This window comes from Panthera uncia, assembly GCF_023721935.1.
Source record: "Panthera uncia isolate 11264 chromosome A3 unlocalized genomic scaffold, Puncia_PCG_1.0 HiC_scaffold_11, whole genome shotgun sequence".
Taxonomy (NCBI): Eukaryota; Metazoa; Chordata; class Mammalia; order Carnivora; family Felidae; genus Panthera; species Panthera uncia.
Window position 1 is genome coordinate 61,761,163 of NW_026057578.1, and position 22,679 is coordinate 61,783,841.

General features: G+C 38.6%; 1 protein-coding gene across 2 annotated transcripts in view; it reads right to left on the bottom strand.

Annotated features, from left to right (window-relative positions):
* The window catches only part of THADA (THADA armadillo repeat containing), a 333,497-nt gene that overhangs the window by 298,757 nt on the left and 12,061 nt on the right, over positions 1–22,679 (bottom strand). The window contains exons 8-15 of one of the 2 annotated variants that reach the window (XM_049650200.1): positions 20,648–20,835; positions 17,762–17,856; positions 16,614–16,834; positions 13,798–14,504; positions 11,339–11,490; positions 7,959–8,114; positions 7,108–7,230; positions 1,027–1,150 (exon numbers count right to left, since the gene is read on the bottom strand). In XM_049650200.1, the coding sequence (XP_049506157.1) occupies positions 1,027–1,150; positions 7,108–7,230; positions 7,959–8,114; positions 11,339–11,490; positions 13,798–14,504; positions 16,614–16,834; positions 17,762–17,856; positions 20,648–20,835 (1,766 nt within the window). Of the gene's footprint in view, positions 1–1,026; positions 1,151–7,107; positions 7,231–7,958; positions 8,115–11,338; positions 11,491–13,797; positions 14,505–16,613; positions 16,835–17,761; positions 17,857–20,647; positions 20,836–22,679 lie in introns of those variants that run through there. The other variant, XM_049650201.1, reaches the window with a different exon arrangement.

Sequence of the window (22,679 nt, forward strand, 5' to 3'; positions counted from 1 at the left end):
GGTTAAAAAAAAAATAACGAAAGAGAGATAAACCAAATATAGCAAAATAATAACAACTGATGAATCTAGGTAGAGGGTACATGGCTGTTTGTGAACTATTCTTGAAACTTTGCTCTTGGTTTGAATCTTTCCAAAACAAAAACTTGGAAAAAAAAAATGGTGTTCTTTAAATGAAGCAGGGCTGCATGAACAGCAAAAACCATCGTCCTCCCTGCCAAAACATTACACTTTGCCTAAAAATTTAAACTAAAAATAATAATAACCCAATTACAGTGTAAAGCCTCCTGGTCCTCTGGCCATTCCCTCCAAAAGAACAGCTGAGCAGGATATTTTTCTATTTAACCACAGTCAAGGAACACTGAGCACAAACAAGAAATCCACATTAAAACGTACACACTTAATTAAGTGCAGGGATAAAAAGAACTATTTGTTGTCAGAAAGGAAAAAAACTGACTCAGAAGGAAGTTAAATGTTCATCCTCTTGAGTACCCCACAGGCGAAATAAAGGGTATCATTAAACCAGAATGCCTGGAAATGACATCCACATACTGTCTTTCTGAAACCAGATTGGGACTTATGAAACTGAGAGCATATAAGGGAAACCACATTTTAACCACAAAGACTCACTGAGGAATGTTTTACATAAAGAGGCTATTATTTTTTTTAAAGAAGCTATTATTTTTTTTAATTTTTAAAACTTAAAGGACAGATTGTACACTATCTGAAAACAGCAACACATGAATTGGGGGTTGAGAGAAGCCACTCTTCTCATCATAAGCATAATCCGTGAAAACTGTAGTTTTGGGTTGGGAAATAATGATCACTGAAAACAATTCCTCAGCCTTACGTCCCTAAATGACAAATTTAATTATGTCCAAGGAAGAATTATATAGTGAGAATAAAACCTCCTATAAGAACCTAAATAAAAGATGACAAAACTAAAACTTTAAGTAAGACAAAATGTTGAAAAAAGTATGTGTTTTGCAAGAAAAAAATACTTTTCTCCAAACATTATTGAAAGCTTACCTTCTGGGACTGGAAAAACTTCAGCTACTGAGCCTAAAATGGTTAAAGCTGAAAATCTAGTTGGGTAGGAAGAACCAGGAAACAGCGCTTCAAAAAGACTGTTGCAAATGGATGACATGAAATTCTAAAAAAAAAAAAAAAAAAAAATTATAGTAAGTAACTTAACTCATAATAGGTTATCTTCAAAGTAACACCTTTAAGAGTGGGGTTCTTTTTTTTGGTAAACCATAAAAGACTCTTAAATACAGAGAACAAATAGGGTTGCTGGAGAGCTGTTGGGTGAGGGGATGAGCTAAATGGGCATTAAGGAGGGCACTTGTTGGGATGAGCACTGGGTGTTATACATAAGTGATGAATAACTAAATTCTATTCCTGAAACCATTATTACACTATATGTTAATTAACTGGGATTTGAATTAAAAAAAAGAGTGGAGTTTTCTTTTTTTTTTAATGTTTATTTATTTATTTTGAGAAGACAGAGACAGTGCAAATTGGGGAGGGGCAGAGAGAGAGGGAAACTCCAAGCAGGCTCCCCGTTGTCAGCGCAGAACTCGATATAGGACTCGAACCCGTGAAGGAGTGAGATCATGACCTGAGCCAAAACCAAGAGTCAGACACTTAACTGACTGAGCCACACAGGTGCCCGAACTGGGCTTCTTTTTTAATTAACAGGGAAAATATTTTTAATTTTTTTTTTTCAACGTTTTTTATTTATTGTTGGGACAGAGAGAGACAGAGCATGAACGGGGGAGGGGCAGAGAGAGAGAGGGAGACACAGAATCGGAAACAGGCTCCAGGCTCCGAGCCATCAGCCCAGAGCCTGACGCGGGGCTCGAACTCACGGACCGCGAGATCGTGACCTGGCTGAAGTCGGACGCTTAACCGACTGCGCCACCCAGGCGCCCCAACAGGGAAAATATTTTTAAAAACAATACTAGTTGTTCATTTCCTTGACAATTCAGATTGGTACCCTTGACCGTAACCCTATCTCTATAGGGTCAAGGAGTACAATTTCTATTGTAGTCTATACAAGAAAAAAGTACACATTTTTAGTGAGAACAAGATCCGTTCTGCTCTGACTTGTGCTAAAGCCGTACGAATATTGGTTTCTTCACCAGAGGCATTCGAGTATGTATATTTTTTAAAGTTTTTTTTAATGACCCCCCCCCAAAATCCAATACATACTACTTTGATAAATTTGGTAAATATAATACTTGATAAATGTGGCTCTAATGACACAAATCATAAAAAGATCCAACTATTCCACTGTATTCTATCTTCCCCTTTGAGACTCTGGCTCTACCATTCTCTTTATATAAATGTTAAGGAAAAAAATGGAAACTTTTAGTAAAATGCAATTTAAAAAAAAAGCAAAATGGGAAATAGTTTATCCAAGATAAAGTCTTCTTCCTCTGGTTAAAATACTAATAATTATTACTATTTCTGTGTAACACTGAAGAGAAAACTTAGAAGGAAAAGCTATGATTCTCAAGCATCTCATATACCACTATGCCCCAACAACATATAACTGAGCAGCACATAAGCAGTTCTAGTCCCAACTGATTCCAGAAAGGACCTTGGCATTCATTTCTTTGGTCAATGACATACAATCATGGGGATTTATCTTATAGGCCCTTACAAGCCCTAAGTGAGACTTTATTAGTCTATTAAATCTATTGGATTTTGGGGTACCTGTGTGGCTCAGTCAGTTGAGCTTCCAACTCTTGATTTCAGCTCAGGTCATGGGATCGAGCCCCATGTTGGGCTCCACACTGAGTGTGGTGGAGTCTGCCTAAGATTCTCTCCCTCTCTGGGGTACCTAGGTAGCTCAGTCGATTAAGCATCTGACTTTGGCTCAGGTCATGATCTTGCGGTTCGTGAGTTCAAGTCCCACATCGGGTGAGCTTGAGCCCCGCTTTGGATGAGCCCTGCTTCTCTCTCTCTCTGCCCGTCATGGTATTCTCTCTCTCTCCCTCTCTCTGCCCCTCACTCACTTGTTCCCTCTCTCTCTGTCTCAAGAAAAAAAAAAAAAAAAAGACTCTCTCCCTGTCTCCCTCTGCCCCTCTCCCCTACTCGTGCTCTCTCTTTCAAAAAAAAAAAAGAAAAATTTTTTTAAAAACCTACTGGGTTTCAAAAAAAATTAAAAAAATAAAAAACCTATTGGGTTTCAAAGCAATAGGGTAGTTATTGAAAGTATCTTAGTTAAAGTAGTTTTAATTATAAATGAATAGTATAGTATTCACATTAAAGGAAAACAAGTTCATCCTTTAAGAATGATCTTATCCAGGACAGCCGGGTGGCTCAATCGGTTGAGCGTCTAACTTCGGCTCAGGTCATAATCTCGTAGTTTGTGAGTTTGAGCCCCGTGTCAGGCTCTGTGCTGACAGCTCGGAGCCTGCAGCCTGATTTGAATTCTGTCTCCCTCTCTCTCTGTCCCTCCTCTGCTCATACTCTGTCTCTCTCTGTCTCTCAAAAATAAATAAATGTTAAACAAACAAAAAAAAAGAATAATCTTATCCTGGGGTGCCTGGGTGGTTCAGTTGCTTGAGTGTCTGACTTCGGCTCAGGTCATGATCTTGGGGTTCATGAGTTTGAACCCCACATCAGGCTCTGTGCTGACAGCTTGGAGCCTGGAGCCTGCTTCTGATTCTGGGTCTCCCTCTCTCTCAGCCCCTCCACCACTTGTGCTCTCTCTTTCTCAAAAATAAACATTAAAAACATTTTTTTAAAAAAAGAATGATCTTATCCTAACTGTACTATCATTTATATTTTTAGAAATAGTTCTTTCTCTCAAGCAGACTCCCACAGGGAGGCATGGACCACAGTTCATACATTTATATCCCTAGTCCTAAGCATATTGTCCTATACATATAGGAGAAGCTCAATATATGTTCTTGTCACTTTTTTTTTTAATTTTTTTTTTAATGTTTATTTATTTTTGAGACAGAGAGAGACAGAGCATGAACGGGGGAGGGTCAGAGAGAAAGGGAGACACAGAATCTGAAGCAGGCTCCAGGCTCTGAGCTGTCAGCACCGAGCCCGATGCGGGGCTCGAACCCACGAACCGTGAGATCATGACCTGAGCCAAAGTCGGACGCCCAACCGACTAAGCCACCCAGGCGCCCCTGTTCTTGTCACTTTTAACAGCTCCTAGTGAGGCTCCCAAATACCTTAGCCTAGCATTCAAAATCCCTTTAGATTACTCAGGTGTTTTCCCTACTTGCCTTTAAGACTTTTTGCCATGTTATAATTCAGGCTATTGAAAAATAACATTAAAATTGTTTAAAGTGATATATTTCAAATTACAAATATCTGTATGTTTAATTCTACTGTTATGCTACATTTTCATGCATAGAAGATGGAACACTTAGGTGACCAGAGAGGGAAGCCAACCACAGATACGAAATTGGTTTCTATTTCCAGCTTTGCCACTTGTTAACTGTGTAACTACAAGTATGAAATTCCTGAACCTCCATGACATATCTCCTTATAGGTACAAAAAAAAAAAAAAACAACCTGTATTCCCTAGGGGAAAAAAGGAAATTTTATTTATACATACACACACAGTGTGTTAGTTAAGCTCTGTTTTGATTATTATAGCAAAAAAAAAAAAAAAAATTGCTACCCATCCCCAACTTGATTCTCTAACTTATTTCCTGTTACTCAGCTCCTTTGGTCCTCCAAGTACCTTATGTGTCATTCACAAATTCTCCCTGCACTTTTTCACTTCCAAGCTTTCAAATAAGCAGGTATTAGGAAAACGCTATTCAGATTTTAGGAATAAGAGCAGATGTGGATAGGAGTTTGGCTCTACCACTTAGTAGCTGAGGGACCTTGGGCAGGTTACTCAACTTTTCCAAGATGCAGTTTTCTCATTGTCTTGAAGTTTATTTATTTTGAGAGAGAGAGTGCAAGCAGGACAGGGGCACAGAGAGAGGGAGAGAGAATCCCAAACAGGCTCCGCACTGTCAGTGTAGAGCCCGATGCAGGGCTTTCACTCACAAACAGGGAGATCACGACCTGAGCCAAAGTTGGGCGCTTAACCAACTGAGCCACCCGGTCACCGTTTTTTTTTTTAAGTGGGCTCTACACCCAACATCGGGTTTTAACTCACAACCCCGAGATCAAGAGTCACACGCTCTTCCAACTGAGCCTGCCAGGCGCCCTAATTTTCTCATTTTTAAGTGAGGATAATAATGCCTCTCACAGTTTTGTTATTAAAGTTTAAATGAAAATGTGGATACAAAGCATTTTGTAAATTTAAAAGTACTCTAGCTATTACTATTAGTTATTTAGGTATGAAATAATCTCCTTCACTAGACTCGAAGACACCTTTCCCAACTAATAGCCTCCTCTTCTCCCCCAGGATTCACTCTGTTGACTGGCACCAAGCCTATCATACACTGTGCATGACACCCACTATTCCCACTATTATAAAGATGATGATAAATAATATAGTGTCAAAGTCACAACTGCCAAAAGCCACAGGTGACTACAGTTGGGAGAAAATATCAGAACCATGAGATTGACTCAGGTGAAGACTCTAAAGGACTATTTTCAAAAACATATATATTCACAAAGACAAACTAAGAAACCAGGTATCCACACAAATTCAGAATGTCAACCCATAATAAAGGTTTTATCTTTCTAAGTACCTAATTCATATTTCACAAATGTTATTTTACCCCTTGTAAAAACAGGCAAAAGAGCCATGTTTTCTTAGATCATCTAGTAATGATCTAAGAAAGGCTAAAAATGAGTGCTCCAAACAAAAAGCATGTGCTCAGTATACACGCTAATCATTTTTAATGATGCCCAGCAAGGCTTTTTAGGGTGATTTAGAGTTTACAAACAGCTTTCTCGTTTAATCCTCAAGAGCAACCTTTCTAGAGAAGGTACTCACCCCACTTAGAGTCAAACAGACTCATAAGGTAAGACAACTAGCCAGTGGCAGATATGGGACTACACCGATGTCTTTCATGTTTAGGTTGTAACTTTCCAATCTTCGCTGTTGGGATTTTACAAAGCTGAAGGTGACTTCAACCTTGGTATAGAAATATTCTCCTTTACATGATTTTTTTACCTTTCAAATACAAAGCTGAAAGCTAAGGCCATCCATACTAATGTTTAGAATAGGTTGTATGTAATGGCTCCAATGTATCATTAATTTATCACAACTATTTCGCTAAATGAAAGAAAATAAATGAACGCGTGTCCTCTGAATCTTAAATTTTTTTAATGTTCATGTATTTTTGAGAGAGAGAGGGAGTCAAGCTGGGAGGGGCAGAGAGAGGGAAACAGAATCTGAAGCAGGCTCCAGGCTCTGAGCTGTCAGCACAGAGCCTGGTGTGGGCCTTGAACTCAAGAACTGTGAGATCATGACCTGAGCCAAAGTCAGATGCTTAATGGATTGAGCCACCCAGGTGCCCCTGTCCTCTGAGTCTTAGAAGAAAATAAGAGCCTGCTTCTGAGAGGCTAGATTTGGAGTAAGAAATCAGTGAAAAACTCCTGATGGACAGAAATGGAAGGTTGTCAAGCTAAGCTTTGGCCCAGTAGAGCTTCTATGTCTGGGGTTCCATCCATCCCATTAGCACAGCACCCTGAAACCTAGTCCTACTCTTCACACTCCCTCCCAAATGGAATAGACTGGAAACTCCATAGCTGGACCACAGACCAGGAAACACTAATACCAAGCCACTGTAGGTCATGTTAGTCTAAAGAAGAAGCAGGCTCTGATATAGCAATCTTCTACCCTGGGGAGGGGTGGACGAGTTCAGGGCCAGCAATTACCTTTCTGTTAAAGTACTAAATTAATGTAGCCCCCATTAAGCTGTAAATGATTGAGGTGAACCCATTACTGTTATTCTGTAACAGGACTCAAGTCCAGCACTGGTTCTCTAACTCAGAGTACCTCGAGAGAAGTACCAAAGCGCCAAAAGAAATATGTAAAACCCAGATTGAAGGGAAAAAAAGCACAGAAACGCTACTCACTACAAGACTTCCATTTATTTCCCTTTAACGTTTATTCATAATTGCTCTAGGTTTCGTAAAAATCCTTAAGTCTAGAAACAGGTCACCTACCTTATACTGCTGTAAAGATACAGAAGGGTGCTGTTTGGATAACTCATTCTCTGGCTCATGTTTGGATCTACTTTGCTCCAGTTTATAAAGCACCTGAGAACTCTCCTGTATCCTACAAAACAACTTTTGAGAAAAAGAAAAATAAAGCATATGTGAGTTCCATTCATCTTAAATGTCAGTCTAAAAAAAGGCAAAGGACAAGTTTTCTACATTCTTTAGACTAAACCTCAGGCAAGGAGAGTACTGGTTTCTAAACTCTTAATATTTATACAGTGTTTCTCTCTGACAGAAAATGAACACATATTTTTAAAACCCCCCCCAAAAAAATCACTGCAAATCAGAATACAGTCATTAAACTACAGTTCTACTTCCTTCAGGTTGGCATGAAACTACAGATATACTCACTTCTATACTCTCCCAATTCTGCATCCCATAAATGTGGCATGTGATTAATTCAAGTGGAATTAGTCAACAGTCACCATTTCATGAGGCACTTAAATGGTAAAGCTTCAAGGGCATCTTTCCTCCCCTCACCAAAGTTTTCTTAAAATACCTTTCACCCTGAAAGATCCATCACTATAGTTTTTTTTTACTTTCAAACATTAAAAAAAAAAAAAAAAAAAGAGCTCAAGTTTGATTTATTTTACACCAAAACGAAAGGACTTTATACCATGGACTTGAATCCCAAATGTAAACTTTAGGGAAATGGTTCACAGAAGGGCCATGAAGGGATGTGCAGTCCAATCCTATGACCATTATTCCCACATTCTCTCAAAATCTGAGCTCTTTTCAAAAATGATTTGCAGAGCAGAGTCCACCACTTTCCAATACTTTCTGATGAGAAATTCTACCTTTTTAAGAAGAGAACATATCTGTTGCCGCACTCCTGGGGACTGACTGTTAAGATTGTATGCGATAAAGAATTGAATCCACTGCATTTCTTCTGTGGAAACGATTTCTGTACTTCGATTACTTTCACAAAGCAAGCCTAGCGTATCTATCCGTACCTAAAACACATCAAGCAATAAAACGTTACTTTTTCAATGAAATAAGCAAAATGTAAACAACTTGACATATTTATTTACCAAAAAAACAGTAAAACACAGTTTACCTGTACTTCAGAAAGGTTCCCTAAGGGGTGTGTGAGTGGCTCAGTCAGTTAAGCACCCAAATGTTGATCTCAGCTCAAGTCATGATCTCAGTTTGTGAGTTCGAGCGCCATGTAGGGCTCTGCACAGACAGTGTGGAGCCTGCTTGGGATTCTCTCCCTCCCTCTCCCACTGCTCCTCTGTGTGTGTATGCTCTCTCAAATAAATGAACTTAAAAAATAAAATAAAAAAATTGTTTAAAAAGACAGGTTTCCTAATCCCAAAGATCCTGTGATTATATCCTATAAAATTATTTTATTAAATGTGTAAGTTGGGTATTTGCAAGTCAACAATCTTAAAGATTCTTATTCCATGGTAATGCTCAATTTCATTCTTTTTCCTCTTTTTTCTCAGTGACTACTCTACTCCAGGACCTTATCACCTCACTCTTAGATTACAGTTATGCACATCTTACCAGTCTTCTGGTTTCTTTTTGCTCTCACACTGCAAACTCATCTGTTTCCATTAATTCCACTTTTTTGCTGAAGGCAGAATGGCTCTGGTTCCTAGTTACCAACTGAGTGAAATCTGAAGTCTTCAACCTAGCATTGGAGGCCTCCATAAACACTCCACTCGTACCAAACAATGTCCTGAATCATCCTCCTGACTTTGTCTTGTGTTCTCCCATTTTAGTATTTTTTTTTTTTTGTAAATCATTTTATTTTTTTTCATCACAATAACTATACTCCTTCATTCCCATCTCCTATTTCTCCCTTCCCCCAAACCACTTCGCCTCTGGTAACCATCTGTTTGTTCACTATAGTGAAAAGTCTGTTTCTTCGTTTGTCTCTTTTTTTTTTCCCTTTGCTCATCTGTTTTATTTCTTAAATTTCCACATATGAGTGCTATCACATGGTATATGTGTCTTTCTCTAAGTTTGTTTAGCATTATACTCTCTAGCTCTATCCATGTTGTTGTAAATGGCAAGATTTCATTCTTTTTTATGGCTGAGTAATATTGCATTGCATATATATATAATATACATACCACATCTTCTTTATCCATTCATCTATTGGACACTTCAGCTCCTTCCACAGTTTGGCTATTGTAAATAATGTTGCAGTAAACATCAGGTGCATGTGTCCCTTTGAATTAATGTTTTTGGATTTCTTGGGTAAATACCCAGTAGTGTGACTACTGGAAAATAGGATAGTTCTATTTTTAATTTTCTGAGGAACCTCCACACTGTTTTCCATAGTGGCTATACCAGTTTGCATTCCCACCAACAGTGCAAGAGGGTTTCTTTTCCTCCACATCCTTGCCAACACTTGATGTTTCTTATGTTTGAGTTTGGTCATTCTGACAGGTGTGAGATAATATCTCATTGTAGTTTTGATTTGCATTTCCCCGATGATGAATCAGATGTTGAGCATCTTTTCACGTGTCTTTTGGCCATCTGAATGCCTTCTTTGCAGAAATGTCTGTTCATGTCTTCTGCCCATTTTTTTGTCTTTTTTTAAATTATTACTATGATTTCTCTGCCCATTTTTAATTAGATTATTTGTTTTTTGAGTATTGAGTTGTATCAGTTGTTTATATCTAACCTTTTATTGGATATGTCATTTGCAAATATCTTCTCCCATTCCATAGGTTGCCTTTTAGTTTTGTTGGTTATTTCCTCTGCTGTGCAGAAGCTTTTATTTTGATGTACTCCCAGTAGTTCATTTTTGCTTTTGTTTCTCTTGCCTCAGGAGACCTATCTAGAAAAATGTTGCTATAGCCAACATCCGAGAGATTACTGCGTGTGCTCTCTTCAAGGATTTTTATGATTTCAGGTCTCACATTTAGGTCTTTAATCCATTTGAGTTTATTTTTGTTTAAGGGGAGAGCAAGTAGTACAGTTTCATTCTTTTGCATGGTGCTGTCCAGTTTTTCCAGCACCATTTGTTGAAGAGACTGTCTTTCCCATTGGATATTCTTTCCTGCTTTGTTGAAGATTAATTGACTGTATAATTGTGTTTATTTCTAGGTTTTCTGTTCTATTCCATTGATCTATGTGTCTATTTTTTTGCCAGCACCAAACTGTTTTAATTACTACCACTCTGTAATATAACTTGAAATGTGGAATTGTGATACCTCCAGTTTAGTTTTTCTTTTCAAGATTGTTTTAGCTATTTGAGGTCTTTTGTGGGCTCCATACAAATTTTAGGATTGTTTGTTCTAGTTCTGTGAAAAATGCTGTTGGTATTTTGATACAGATTGCATCAAATTTGTAGATTGCTTTGAGTAGTATAGACATTTTAACAGTATTAGTTCTTCCAACACATGAGCATGGAATGTCTTTCCATTTCTTTGCATTATCTTTAATTCCTTTCATCAATGCTTTATAGTTTTCACGGTATATTTTACTGTTTTTGGTGCAATTATAAATGGGATTGTTTTCTTAATTTCACTTTCTGCTGCTTCATCATTAGTGTATAGGAATGCAACAGATTTCTGTACATTGATTTTCTATCCTGTGACTTTACTGAATTAATTTGTCAATTCTAGTATTCTCCCATTTTGTGAACTGCTCCAACACTTCCTCTCCCTTAATCGCATTTATCACATTTCTAATCAACCACCACCTACTCTGCTCTAAGCTCCCCCCCAAATCCTAACCCATAAAAGCGCACTTATATCTGTATAGTCTTCTAAGAGTTTCCACTTGTGTTACACAGGTTTTCTTATTCCTTCAACTAAAATTTACATAGCCTGGGGGCGCCTGGGTAGCTCAGTCGGTTGAGCAACCGACTCTGGCTCAGGCCACGATCTCGTGGTTTGTGTGTTCGAGCCCTGCATCGGACTCCCTGCTGTCAGCCTGTCAGCACAGAGCCCCATTCGGATCCTCCGTCCCCTTCTCTTTACCCCTCCCCTGCTTGTGCTCTCTCAAAAATAAATATTTTTTATAAGTAAATAAATAAATAAAATTTAAATGGCCGGGATGCAAACTCTACACTTTTCACTTTCAATTTACCCTCCCTATGGACCCCTTAAAATAGTGTTGGGCTCAACAGAGAGGCCTCTATAGTGGACTGCTAACTGAATAAATGACTCAGGGATCTACTACATGTATGAAATTCTCAGACATTTTGTTTGCTTACTTGGCAGTGCTGGTGAATTAAGCCTTGTTTTATTCTTGCACTGGACACAAGGTTCCTCCAGACATCAGTTGCAGACCGAAGATGTCCATGAGCTCTAGCTGCTCGCAGACATGCCATCAAAGCTCCCAGAGCCCCTGTACTATTATAAGATCCTAAGGATGGAAAAGATTGTTGCCTCAAAAGCACAATAACACAGACCACTACTGTGCTATATAACAAAACAACTACCACAATTTTCATTTGCAATTAACATTCTATTTCCAGAAAAAAATTGTATTTTAAATTCTAGCGTGAATTAAAGTTCCTATTCTAAGGGCACCTGGGTGGCTCAGTCGGTTAAGCAGCCAACTTCAGCTCAGGTCATGATCTCACGGTTTGTGAGTTCAAGCCCCACGTCATCAGGTTCTGTGCAGATAGCTCAGAGCCTGGAGCCTGCTTCAGATCCTGTGTCTCCCTCTCTCTCTCTGCCCCTCCCCTACTCATGCTCTGTCTCTGTCTCTCTCTCTCTCTCAAAAATAAACATTAAAAAAATGTTAATAAATAAAGTTCCTATTATAAAAGAAACATTATTGAAAGAGATTTAATAGCTCTTGTGTCAATAACTTCAGTAAGCATAATCCCCTTATGTTAACTTAAAGAAATCATTCTTGGGGCGACTTCCAGCCAAAATCAGGAAAAACATTTCAGTGGCCAAATATCATTTCTCTAAAAATAAACACTAACCCTCTGCATATTTTGGAGGTATTCTTCCTCCCTCATAAAAAAGGCAAAAGGAGGATTATAAAGAACCTGGTGCTTGGGGTGTCTGGGTGGCTCAGGCAGATAAGCATCCGACTCTCTTGATTTCAACTCAGGTCATGATCTCATGGTTCATGAGATCAAGCTCTATGTGGGGTTCTATGCTGACAGCACAGACCCTGCTTGGGATCCTCTCTCTCCCTCTCTCTGCCCCTCCCCCACTCACACTGGCTCACGCTGTCTCTTAAAATAAATAAATGAACTAAAAAAAAAAAAAAACACCAAAAAACCTAATGCGTTTGGAAGTTAGGATATCAGCCATTACTAACAGGACAGGGGGCTCAACCTCACAAGGTGCAATGATATAAAAATAGAGACTGCCTTATTCCAGAACAGATTCATGAATCTTGAACTTTAGATGGCTTCTCAGAAAGGCGGGAACAATTGTTGTTAAAAACTACAAATAATGAGAAAAAAAACCCAACTACAAATAATGGCTTATTTTTGGGTATAGGAATCAGATTTTTCTAGCTACCTTGTGGTTACTGTTTGAAGTATTGAAAGTTTTCAACTATTTTTAGTTATAAGTTTTCTTAAACTGTGATGCAGGGTACCATATTCCTGCTTCGTTAAACAGAAAATAATAATTTTAAGATTTACATGATAGGGGCTCCTGGACAGCTCAGTCAGTTAAGCATCCGACTTCAGCTCAGGTCATGATCTCACATGATTCACCACCCATGAATTCGAGCCCCACATCGGGCTCTGTGCTGGCAGCTCAGAGCCTGGAGCCTACTTCGGATTCTATGTCTCCCTCTCTCTGTCCCTCCCCAGCTCAATTCCATCTCTCTCTCAAAAATAAATAAACATTAAAAAAATTTTTTTTTTAAGATTTACATGATAAGTCAAGATCCATCATTGACATATTAATTACTGATTTATGCTTTAATGTAGTACTTCCTTCCGGGTTACTGAGTTTCAACGGAATGTTTACCCCTATTCTAATTGACTACAGATGGCTGTTTCTTGAGGTCACACATGTTCTACATATTTTTTTCTCTTTCCCAGAGACAAAAACTTGCTACTGTCAACTTAACCTGTCTTCATCCTTGCCTAAAACAATACTTAATTACTGTTTCTATCACTAGAATAAGGAACTTATATAAAACACTCACCTTTATTCCAGTCTGACAACCTAACAAATAACAACTCAGTAAAATGAGATAAAACTAGTAATAAGGGGAGAGGAGGGGGGGCGGGCAGCGTGGATGGTTCAGTCAGTTAAACATCTGACTCTTGATTTTGGCCCAGATCAGGATCTCACAATTCCTGAGATCGAACCCCGTGTCCGGCTCTGAGTTGACAGTGCAGAGCCTGCTTGGGATCCTCTCCCTCCCTCTCGCTCTGCCCCACTCCACTCTCAAAATAAATAAATAAACTAAAAAAAAAAAAAAAAAAAAAATCTAAAAAAAAAAACTAGTAATAAAGGGAACCTTATACTCATAACTGAAATCAATCTTTAGCTTATAGAAATGACTTAAGCCAAAAAAATTCTATTCTACTCAGGACAGGAACATTCATTTCAATCTGAAATCTCTATCATTGATGTCCTCTTTTGCAATTTACAGAAGTGGTAATATTGAAATTTGAATATCGTCCACATCTACCGAGGAACCTACCCTTTTTTAACTAGAAATTACTAAAAGAATGGTTCATCTTACCACTTTTAGCATCAGCAGAAGACTGAAGAATCTTTACCATGTAGCTTAAGCTTTCGGGGCTGCAATTCAACAATTTTGGCAAGTAATAATCGATCACGTAAGATTTCTGGTCCAGATTTCCTTCACACAGTATAAAAAGGAGAGGAGAAACCCAAGTCTCATGCCACTCATCAATCCACGTACTGTCAACAGCCTGGGACTTCAAATGACTCTTGTGACTTCTGAACATGGTCTCCAAGAGGTCACTTGCATAAGGTACCAATGACTGGTCTCCCATCACCTCTAAGATTTGTGATGGAATAGTTTTGGCTAGTGCCAAAATATGTCCAATTCCTGTATAATCTACTAAACAACCAAGACACATGTATTTCCCTTTAACATGCCATTCCAGTCGCAAAAGACTCTCTGTCAATTCACAAATGAAACGATCGGCAGCCAAACCTGACGCTTCTGAGTCTGATTTTTCTTTAGTGAGCTGGTGTATTTGGAGAACATTTCTGAATATAATTTTGGTTTGGTGTCTCAAAGCATCCAATGGATGTTCCCAGTGGGTATAGACATATTCCAAAAGTTTCCCAACTATGCTTGAATTCCCATTCAGACTGTCCTTTAGGCTTGGGGAACTTGATTCAAGGACATGTATGGCTGAATTAGTCCAAGATGCCAAAATTCTAGAGAAAAACAATTCCAGGGTTGATTCCTTGATCCTGAAGAAAAATGAGCCATGTTATTATAAACTAACTAATAAAAGAAATTCCATTTTATAACCATTTAAATTTTAAAAATATAAAAGACAAAGAATGACCAGAAAATTCAATCATTATTAAATTTACAACAAAAATTAAAAACAAGGCCAAAATAGACTCAAATTTATAAATTAGTCTTTCCACCTTATAGTAATAATCCAGGGGCACCTGGATGGCTCAGTCGGTTAAGCATCTATCTCTTGATTTCAATTCAGGTCATGATCCCAGGGTCGTGGGATCAAGTCCCACGTTGGGCTCCATGCTGAGCATGGAGCCTGCTTAAGATTCTCTCTCTCCCTCTGCCCCTCTCCCCCACTCACACTCTCTCTCTTTCTCTCTCCCTAAAATAATAATAATAATAATAATAATAATAATAAAGAAAAGAAATAATCCAAAAAAGGACTAAGGAAACTTTTGGGAATGATAGAAATGTTCATTACTTTATTCTGATGATGGTTTCACAAGTGTTTTAAATTTTTTTTTTTTTTCAACGTTTTTTATTTATTTTTGGGACAGAGAGAGACAGAGCATGAACGGGGGAGGGGCAGAGAGAGAGGGAGACACAGAATCGGAAACAGGCTCCAGGCTCCGAGCCATCAGCCCAGAGCCTGACGCGGGGCTCGAACTCACGGACCGCGAGATCGTGACCTGGCTGAAGTCGGACGCTTAACCGACTGCGCCACCCAGGCGCCCCTGCAAGTGTTTTAAAACATAGTGAGGTAACCTAGGGCTGGAGAAAGTTAGGGGGAATGGGGTTTCTTTTGAGAGTAATAAAAATATTCCAGAATTGATTGCAGTGATAGTTGTACAACCCTGTGAATCTACTGAAACAAAACTGAATTACACACTTTAAATAAGTGACTTTTACGGTATATAAATTATATCTCAATAGAGCTGTTATACAATACCACAATAAAAAGTGTTTTTTATAATTTAAATAATTTTTATATTATTATATTTATATTATTATTTTAAAAAATTATTTTAGAACATTGTGCTTTTTTTCCTTTACCTACATGTTCACTACTATCAAGCTGTATCTATGGTTTGATATTTCAAGCACACGATCACTTTCAGATTATGAAAAAAACACCCAAAAAACCACAAAACACAATCCAGTGAAGTCAAAAAAAAAAACCCACAAAACACAATCCAGTGAAGTCAAAAGAACTGGTTACAATTCTGGCTCAGGTGCTTATTAGCAATACACTCTTAGGTTTTTGCATTTACTTTTCTGACTTCACTTTTTCCACACAACACATCTGATTTCCTATCCTATCTATCAAGACACGTGAAGCTCATACTGAATTACCTATGTTGACGTTGTTCATAAACTCCAAAGCACTATCCATATAAAAATTTTCATAGTTTTTTAAAAATGCTAGCATTAGGGGCACCTGGGCAGCTCAGTCGGTTGAGCGTCCAACTTCGGCTCAGGTCATGATCTCACAGTTTGTGGGTTCAAGCCCCACGTCGGGCTCTGTGCTGACTGCTTGCTCAGAGCCTGGAGCTTGCTTCAGATTCTGTGTCTCCTTCTCTCTCTGCCCCTCCCCCGCTCACGCTTTGTCTCACTCTGTTTCTCAAAAATAAATAAAATGTAAAAAAAAAATTTTTTTTAATGCTAGCATTAGAGACTAAACGTTAACATTAGTATTAGAAATGTTCAATACAGGGGCACCTAGGTAAGCCTCTGACTTTGGCTCAGGTCACGATCTCACAGTTGATGAGTTAAAGCCCCACATCAGGCTTTCTGCTGTCAGCACAGAGCCCGCTTCAGATCCTGTCCCCTTCTCTCTCTCTGCTCCTCCCCCTTTCGTGTTCTGTCTCTCAAAAATAAATAAACATTAAAAAAAAAATGTTCAGTACAGGTTCACCTGCCCTAGTAATTTCTGTAACTCTCTCTCATCTCATCTTCTTTCATACCCACTTCATTGCCTACATATATCACCCTTTCAATTCAGGACTATCCTGAGCACTTTGCATTGAACTACTAAGTATGCAGGTTCAGTCACCATCTTTTAAATGTCTGGCAAGCAAAAGAAAATATGAGACAACAGCATGAAAACTCACTGTGAACTCAAGGTGAACAATACATGGACGATATTCAAGAGCAGGGCCTCCCCGCTTGGGCCCATCCTTCCATTCTGCCAGTCCAACATGGTGAGTGTCCCTTGACACAGGAATAAGAGAGTTGACTGCGAGACATCAGCACAACAAAGGCTCCTGCAGCAGTTCAAAAACCAGTCAGGGATGCTGGTACAGTCCACTGAACGGAGAAGCAAACTACTAATCTGGAAAAACATAACAGAGCTAACATGTTACAAAGCCTCTAAAACTGTACAGATATTTCAAGATGTACATCCAAAATTCCCTTTCCCCTGAAACATCCTAGGAAAATAACTGAACCTAAAGATGAGAAGCCACAAGTGTTAAAGTTATTATTACCAAAAGGGAAAAAATTAAGTCTTAGGATTAAGAATTCTAAGTACGTGAACCATTTTGCTGGTTTGAATGTACTAGTGGAGCAAAACTTATCATCCCCTGCAGGTGAATGACCTTAACACTTTTTAGAGGTGATTTGAGAAATCAAATTATTAAATTTTATCCAATGGTAAATACTTTGTGTGATCTCATAGAAGAGTACACATCTATTTTATATAACGTCAGATAAACAACTAAAATAAGTTTCTAGATAACAGAGTAAGGGAAGAAAACCCTGCTAGTACTAAATATAAGGATTAGCGCGCAAACTATCAAATTATCTTTTCCATGTAATCAAATTCACCAAAAAATTGACTCTCACATGCTTCCAGTCTAAAGTTCAATATTTGGGTTATTCTTAATGAAAAGGACATACTTATCAAAAAGTTAGGACTTCATGTATGTATATATTAATCCCTGCATAATTTTAATATTATAAATATCTTTTATAACACTGAGAGATGAAACTGAACAAACAGCACTAGAAGCATATGAAGAGGCACCCCTAAAAATGTTGATAGTGATTATCTTTAGGAGATGGATTTACAGGTGACTACTCTGGTCTTCTTTCTGCTTTTTCTGCATTTTTGGACTGTCTCTTACTGTAAGAGAAAAAGATCATCAGAAAGATTCTACTATGCAGAAAGAAATTTTTAATTCATGTCTTTAAAAATATTTTTAAAACATGTATCTAATTATCAATGAAATATACAATTCTACAAAGGAGATGCACTCACCAAATCAGGAATCTCTTCAGGTGGGTGAAACATAGCCTTAATAAAAAGAATAACAGCTAATCCAGATGTACTCTGAATTGTCTGTAAGAGGTGATCTATTTGGTAAAAAAGTAGAGAGTGTGGATTAAATGACAATGGATATTCTGGTACAGTGGAAAAAGCACATGCTGCAGGGACAGAGAGTCCTGGGTGCAATTTCTAGCATGACCACATCCTAGGTGAATAGGACTTGGGCAAGTTATTTCACCTCCCAGGGACTCAGCTTTCTCTTCTGTAATATGGGACAATATAACTCCTACCTGACAATTATTTTAAGCTTTAAATGCATAACGAACATAAGACTTTTATGCCCAGCACATAAACACTTAATAAATGTGATTCCTTCCTCTCTCCACTAACACCCACTCTCCCTTCCTCTCCCCGCAGCACATCTAGCAGCAATACCGCTCACTCTCTTCCCTGCACTGAGGCCTCTCCAGCCCAACCCCCACATGCATTACTCTTTCTTAAAGTGATTTCGGGGCTTGTGTAAAGAGCCTGCATCAGTGCTAACTGAAAGCTCTGCTATCATTGGCATGTACCCAATGCAACCAATCTTGACTTGCTATTTTCTCTTTGTTTTCTATTAGCCTCTGGTTTGTAATAAAGTTTACCAAATATGGTAAATTATTCAACCGGGGATAAGACTCAAAAATGCCTACCATAAACTACCTACTAAATATCCACTGTGCCCTTTATCCCTGCTAACAGAACTGTGACTTTGATTGGGGCATCCACGTACTCAGCCAAAGGCGGGACACTTGCTTCCTCAATCTTGCCTGCAAGTAAAGGTAGCCACGTGAGGGTTCAGGCCAATGGGATAGAAGCAGGTACTTGGGAACTTTTGTTTTTCCTGATTAAAGGTAAGGATGCAACTGGCCCTCCTTCCGGCCGTGAACATAGACATAATGTCTGGAGCTACAGCAGTCAAATGGCAACCAGGAGGCAAAAAACGTGAGTAAAAGCCAACATGCTGAAGACGGCAGAGCAGAAAGGCAGAAATGTTTGAGTCCTAGACTGCATACAGTTCGGGATCACCTGCCTCAGAACTTGAAGTTATGTGGGGACGAGGGGAGCCATATTTGCTTAAGTGCCTGAAGTGCCTGAAGTTTGGTTTTCTGTTACTTGCAGCTGAACATTTTACTAATACATGAAATTTTGAAATCCTGGGGAAGAACAGCAATGAAGAGGTCCCATCAATGGTTCAGAAAAGGGGCTACCTCTTATTAAAATCAGGCCTTCTGTGTTTTACCCATCCTATAACAAATTCCTCTTTTAAAAAGCAAATATCCGGGGCGCCTGGGTGGCTCTGTCAGTTAAGCGTAGGACTCCGGCTCAGGTCATGATCTCGCGGTTTGTGAGTTCGAGCCCCGCATCGGGCTCTGTGCTTATAGCTCAGAGCCTGGAGCTTGCTTTGGATTCTGTGTCTCCCTCTCTCTCTGACCCTCCCCTGCTCACACTCTGTCTCTCTCTCTCTTTCTCTGTCTCACAATAAATAAACATGAAAAAATTTTTAAAAAAAACAAATGAAACATCTGAACCAATTCATTAATTTTTTTATTAATATTCATCCATACATGATCATATAGAATGAGAGATAAAGGTGAAAAAGTAATTTAACTTTTTGTGAACACGATAAGTATTTTTTTTTTTTTTTGCTAATCTTATTGTAATATAAAACACTGATATAGGAAAACACCCAAAACAAGGGCACAGCTTAATGAATTAAATTGAAATGAACACCCTTGTACCTACTGCCCAAAGCAAGAAGCAGTACTCAAGACACCCTGCCCGGAAGGCTCATCCACGTGCCTCATCTCAACCACAATCCCCTTCTCTCACCCTGAGTAGGCATTATTGTGACTTTCACAGTAATGGCTTTCTTCTTTTCAAATGGTTTTATTAATCAAATGTGCATCCCGTCCATTTTTTTAAAAATGTGATGTATTTTTTAAATGTGTTTTAATCTACAGGTGCCCTCTCTACCGCTTTCATTGCATGACAATTTCTCTATTCAAGAACTCTGGCCTTTGACCTGCAACATTTCCCACAATCTAGATGTGGGTTTGTTTAGTCCTGATGCAATTGCACACGTTCTTCTCTCTTCTACAATTACTGTAAACTGGCAGGTGACCTAGAGATTGGTCTCAAGTTCAGTCACTTTGGGAAAAGTATAGATGGTGAAACCAAGACTAGATCTAAGGGGCATATATTGTCTGGTTGTCTGTTCTGTAAAGTTAGCAGTTGCTGATGCTTAATGCCTACGTCAATTCATTGGGGGTTACAAAATAGTGATATTCTACCATTTCATCTTAATTTATTATTTGAAATACTTTTATAAAGACAGACTTCCTCTCATTAGCTATTTGGTTTCCAGTGGCACAATTCATATAAAGAAAAGCAACATATGAGAGATACAAAGGGGAATGATGAATGGCCCCACAAGGATTACTATCATTACTTGAGGATAATACCTACTGCTGAGGAGAAATGTACAGATTACATTTACCTTTCCAGATTTTCCTTCCAAATTTGGAAATCTATTCTTCTCAAGAATTTTCTTTTGCCACTTAACGTCTCTGGCTTTTCAACACTAAGACTGTCAGATTTCCTTCTTTACAATACACATACACACATTTAGAAAAGTCCTTCAACATTACCCCTTGGAGAACTGGTACATTTGAAAGAAAAAGCATTAAAACCTCACAATCCAGGGCCTCCCCACTTTAAGGGGTTAGGGGAGAAGTAGTTCTACGTGTCAGTTAAGTATCAAACATTTCATACCATTATTAGCGTAAGCTGAACGACACTCAATTATAATCACCATTTTTACGGTTTTACACTTACCATCAATTAAAAACTTGGTGAAAATACTCAGCAATCCACACATACTTTGCCATGTGGGGGAACTGGAAATCCTCACATGAAGTGTCTGAAAGTCTTGTATTTTCTGTACCAACATCACAGAAACTCTAGTGCCTACCGACAAGTCATTCATCAACTGCGTCTGAACAATATGATTTCCGGCAAATTTTCTATAACGAAGAAGAGACGTTATTACAAAAGAAAAGTCACACGAAAATGTCACCATTTCCATCCCTCAATAAAAAACATTCCTCAATCAAAGGGCCAAAATTCATTTTAGGTTATAATAGACATTCATACCTCTCTGTTCCACTCCCATAAACATTCCAATTCTATGGACATTTACTACAAACTTTCAACACTCTTACCTCAACATTTCCCTCCTTCTCAGCCAATGACCAACCTCATTTCTCTCCTTTTAGAGTAAAAGTAGCAGATCCAGAATGAATGCCACAATTTCATAACTTGAACACTCCCTCAACCTTGGTACGCTCTCTTCACCTGGCTTCCAAGACACCAGGCTCTCCTCCACTTTCTCCTACTTTACCATCGCTCCTTGCTAGACACCTTGGCTAGTTCATCATCTTCTCTCCAAGCTCTTTATGTTATAGCTCTCCACAACTCAGTCTTTAGTCCCCATCTCCAGCTACTTTGTTCCCTTGATGCTGATTTCATCCAGCTCATAAACTTTAAATTATAATCTATATGCTGACAATTCCCCAATTTTTATCTCCAGGTTAGACCTCTCTTTCTAATTCCAGACTTGTATATGCAACTTTCTATTCAATATCTTTCCTTGGATGTCTAACAGACACCTCCAACTACATGAACTCATCTTCAACTCCAAACCTGCTACACCTGCTAGGATCTCTATCCTACAAAAACCCTGTGACCATCCTTGACTTCCTCCTCCCCATCCCATCTGTAAGAAAATCTTGTTCGTCCTACCTTCAAAATACAGAATCAGACCACCTCCACTGCTACTCCTGGCCTGAGTCACTCTTGTCTCTCCCTTGGATTACTGCAGTGGCCTCCTAACTGGTCCCCCAGCTTCTATCCTTGGCCCACCCTGAGTCTATTCTCAACACAGCAGAACACAGAGTGATGATATTAAAACACAAATCAGGGAAAACAGTCTAAGGTCCCCCAGAAAGTTAAACACTAGATTACCATATGATCCACTAATTCTACTAATTACCATATAATCCACTAATTCTGAAAGTAGAGACTCAAACAGATATTTGCATAACAATGTTTATAGCAGCATTATTTACATTAGCCAAAAGGTAGAAGAAACAACCCAGCTGTCCATCAACAGATGAATGGATAAACAAAATGTGGTATATACATACAATGGAATGCTGTATTCAGCCAAAAAGAAATAAAACTCTAATACACGGCACAATATGGATTAACCCTGAAAGCACACAAAAAAATAAAAATCTTATTCTATTTGCGTGACGTATCCAGGATAGGCAAATTCAAAGATACAGAAAGAAGAATAGAAGTTATTAGTGGGTGGGGGTAAAAAGGCAGTGAATTTTCTTTTGGACACACTGAATGTGAGACACCTATAAAACATCCCAGTTGAGATGTCCAGGAGGCAAGTGACTATATGAAGCCACCACTTCAGGGAAGAGATCTAACTTGGAGTGAGAAATGTGGGAATCTTGAATATTAGCAGGTGCCTAACACCAAGGAGGTAGATGGTATTAAGCAGTAAGAACAAATAGAATAACAAGGAAAGAACCCACATTCAAGAGATGAGCAGAGGAAGAACCTAAAAGGAGACAGAGAAGGCACTCCTGGCAAGGCAAAAGGAGACCTTGGGTGAAAGATGGCACACAGAGGCTAAAATCAAAAACACGGAAACAGCAAGTGCTGGTGAAGGTGTGGAGAAAAAGGAACCCTCGTGCACTGTTGGTGGGAATACAAACTGGTGCAGCCACTGCAGAAAACAGTGTGGAGTTTCCTCAAAAAATTAAAAATAGAAAAAAAAAAAATTAAAAAAAAA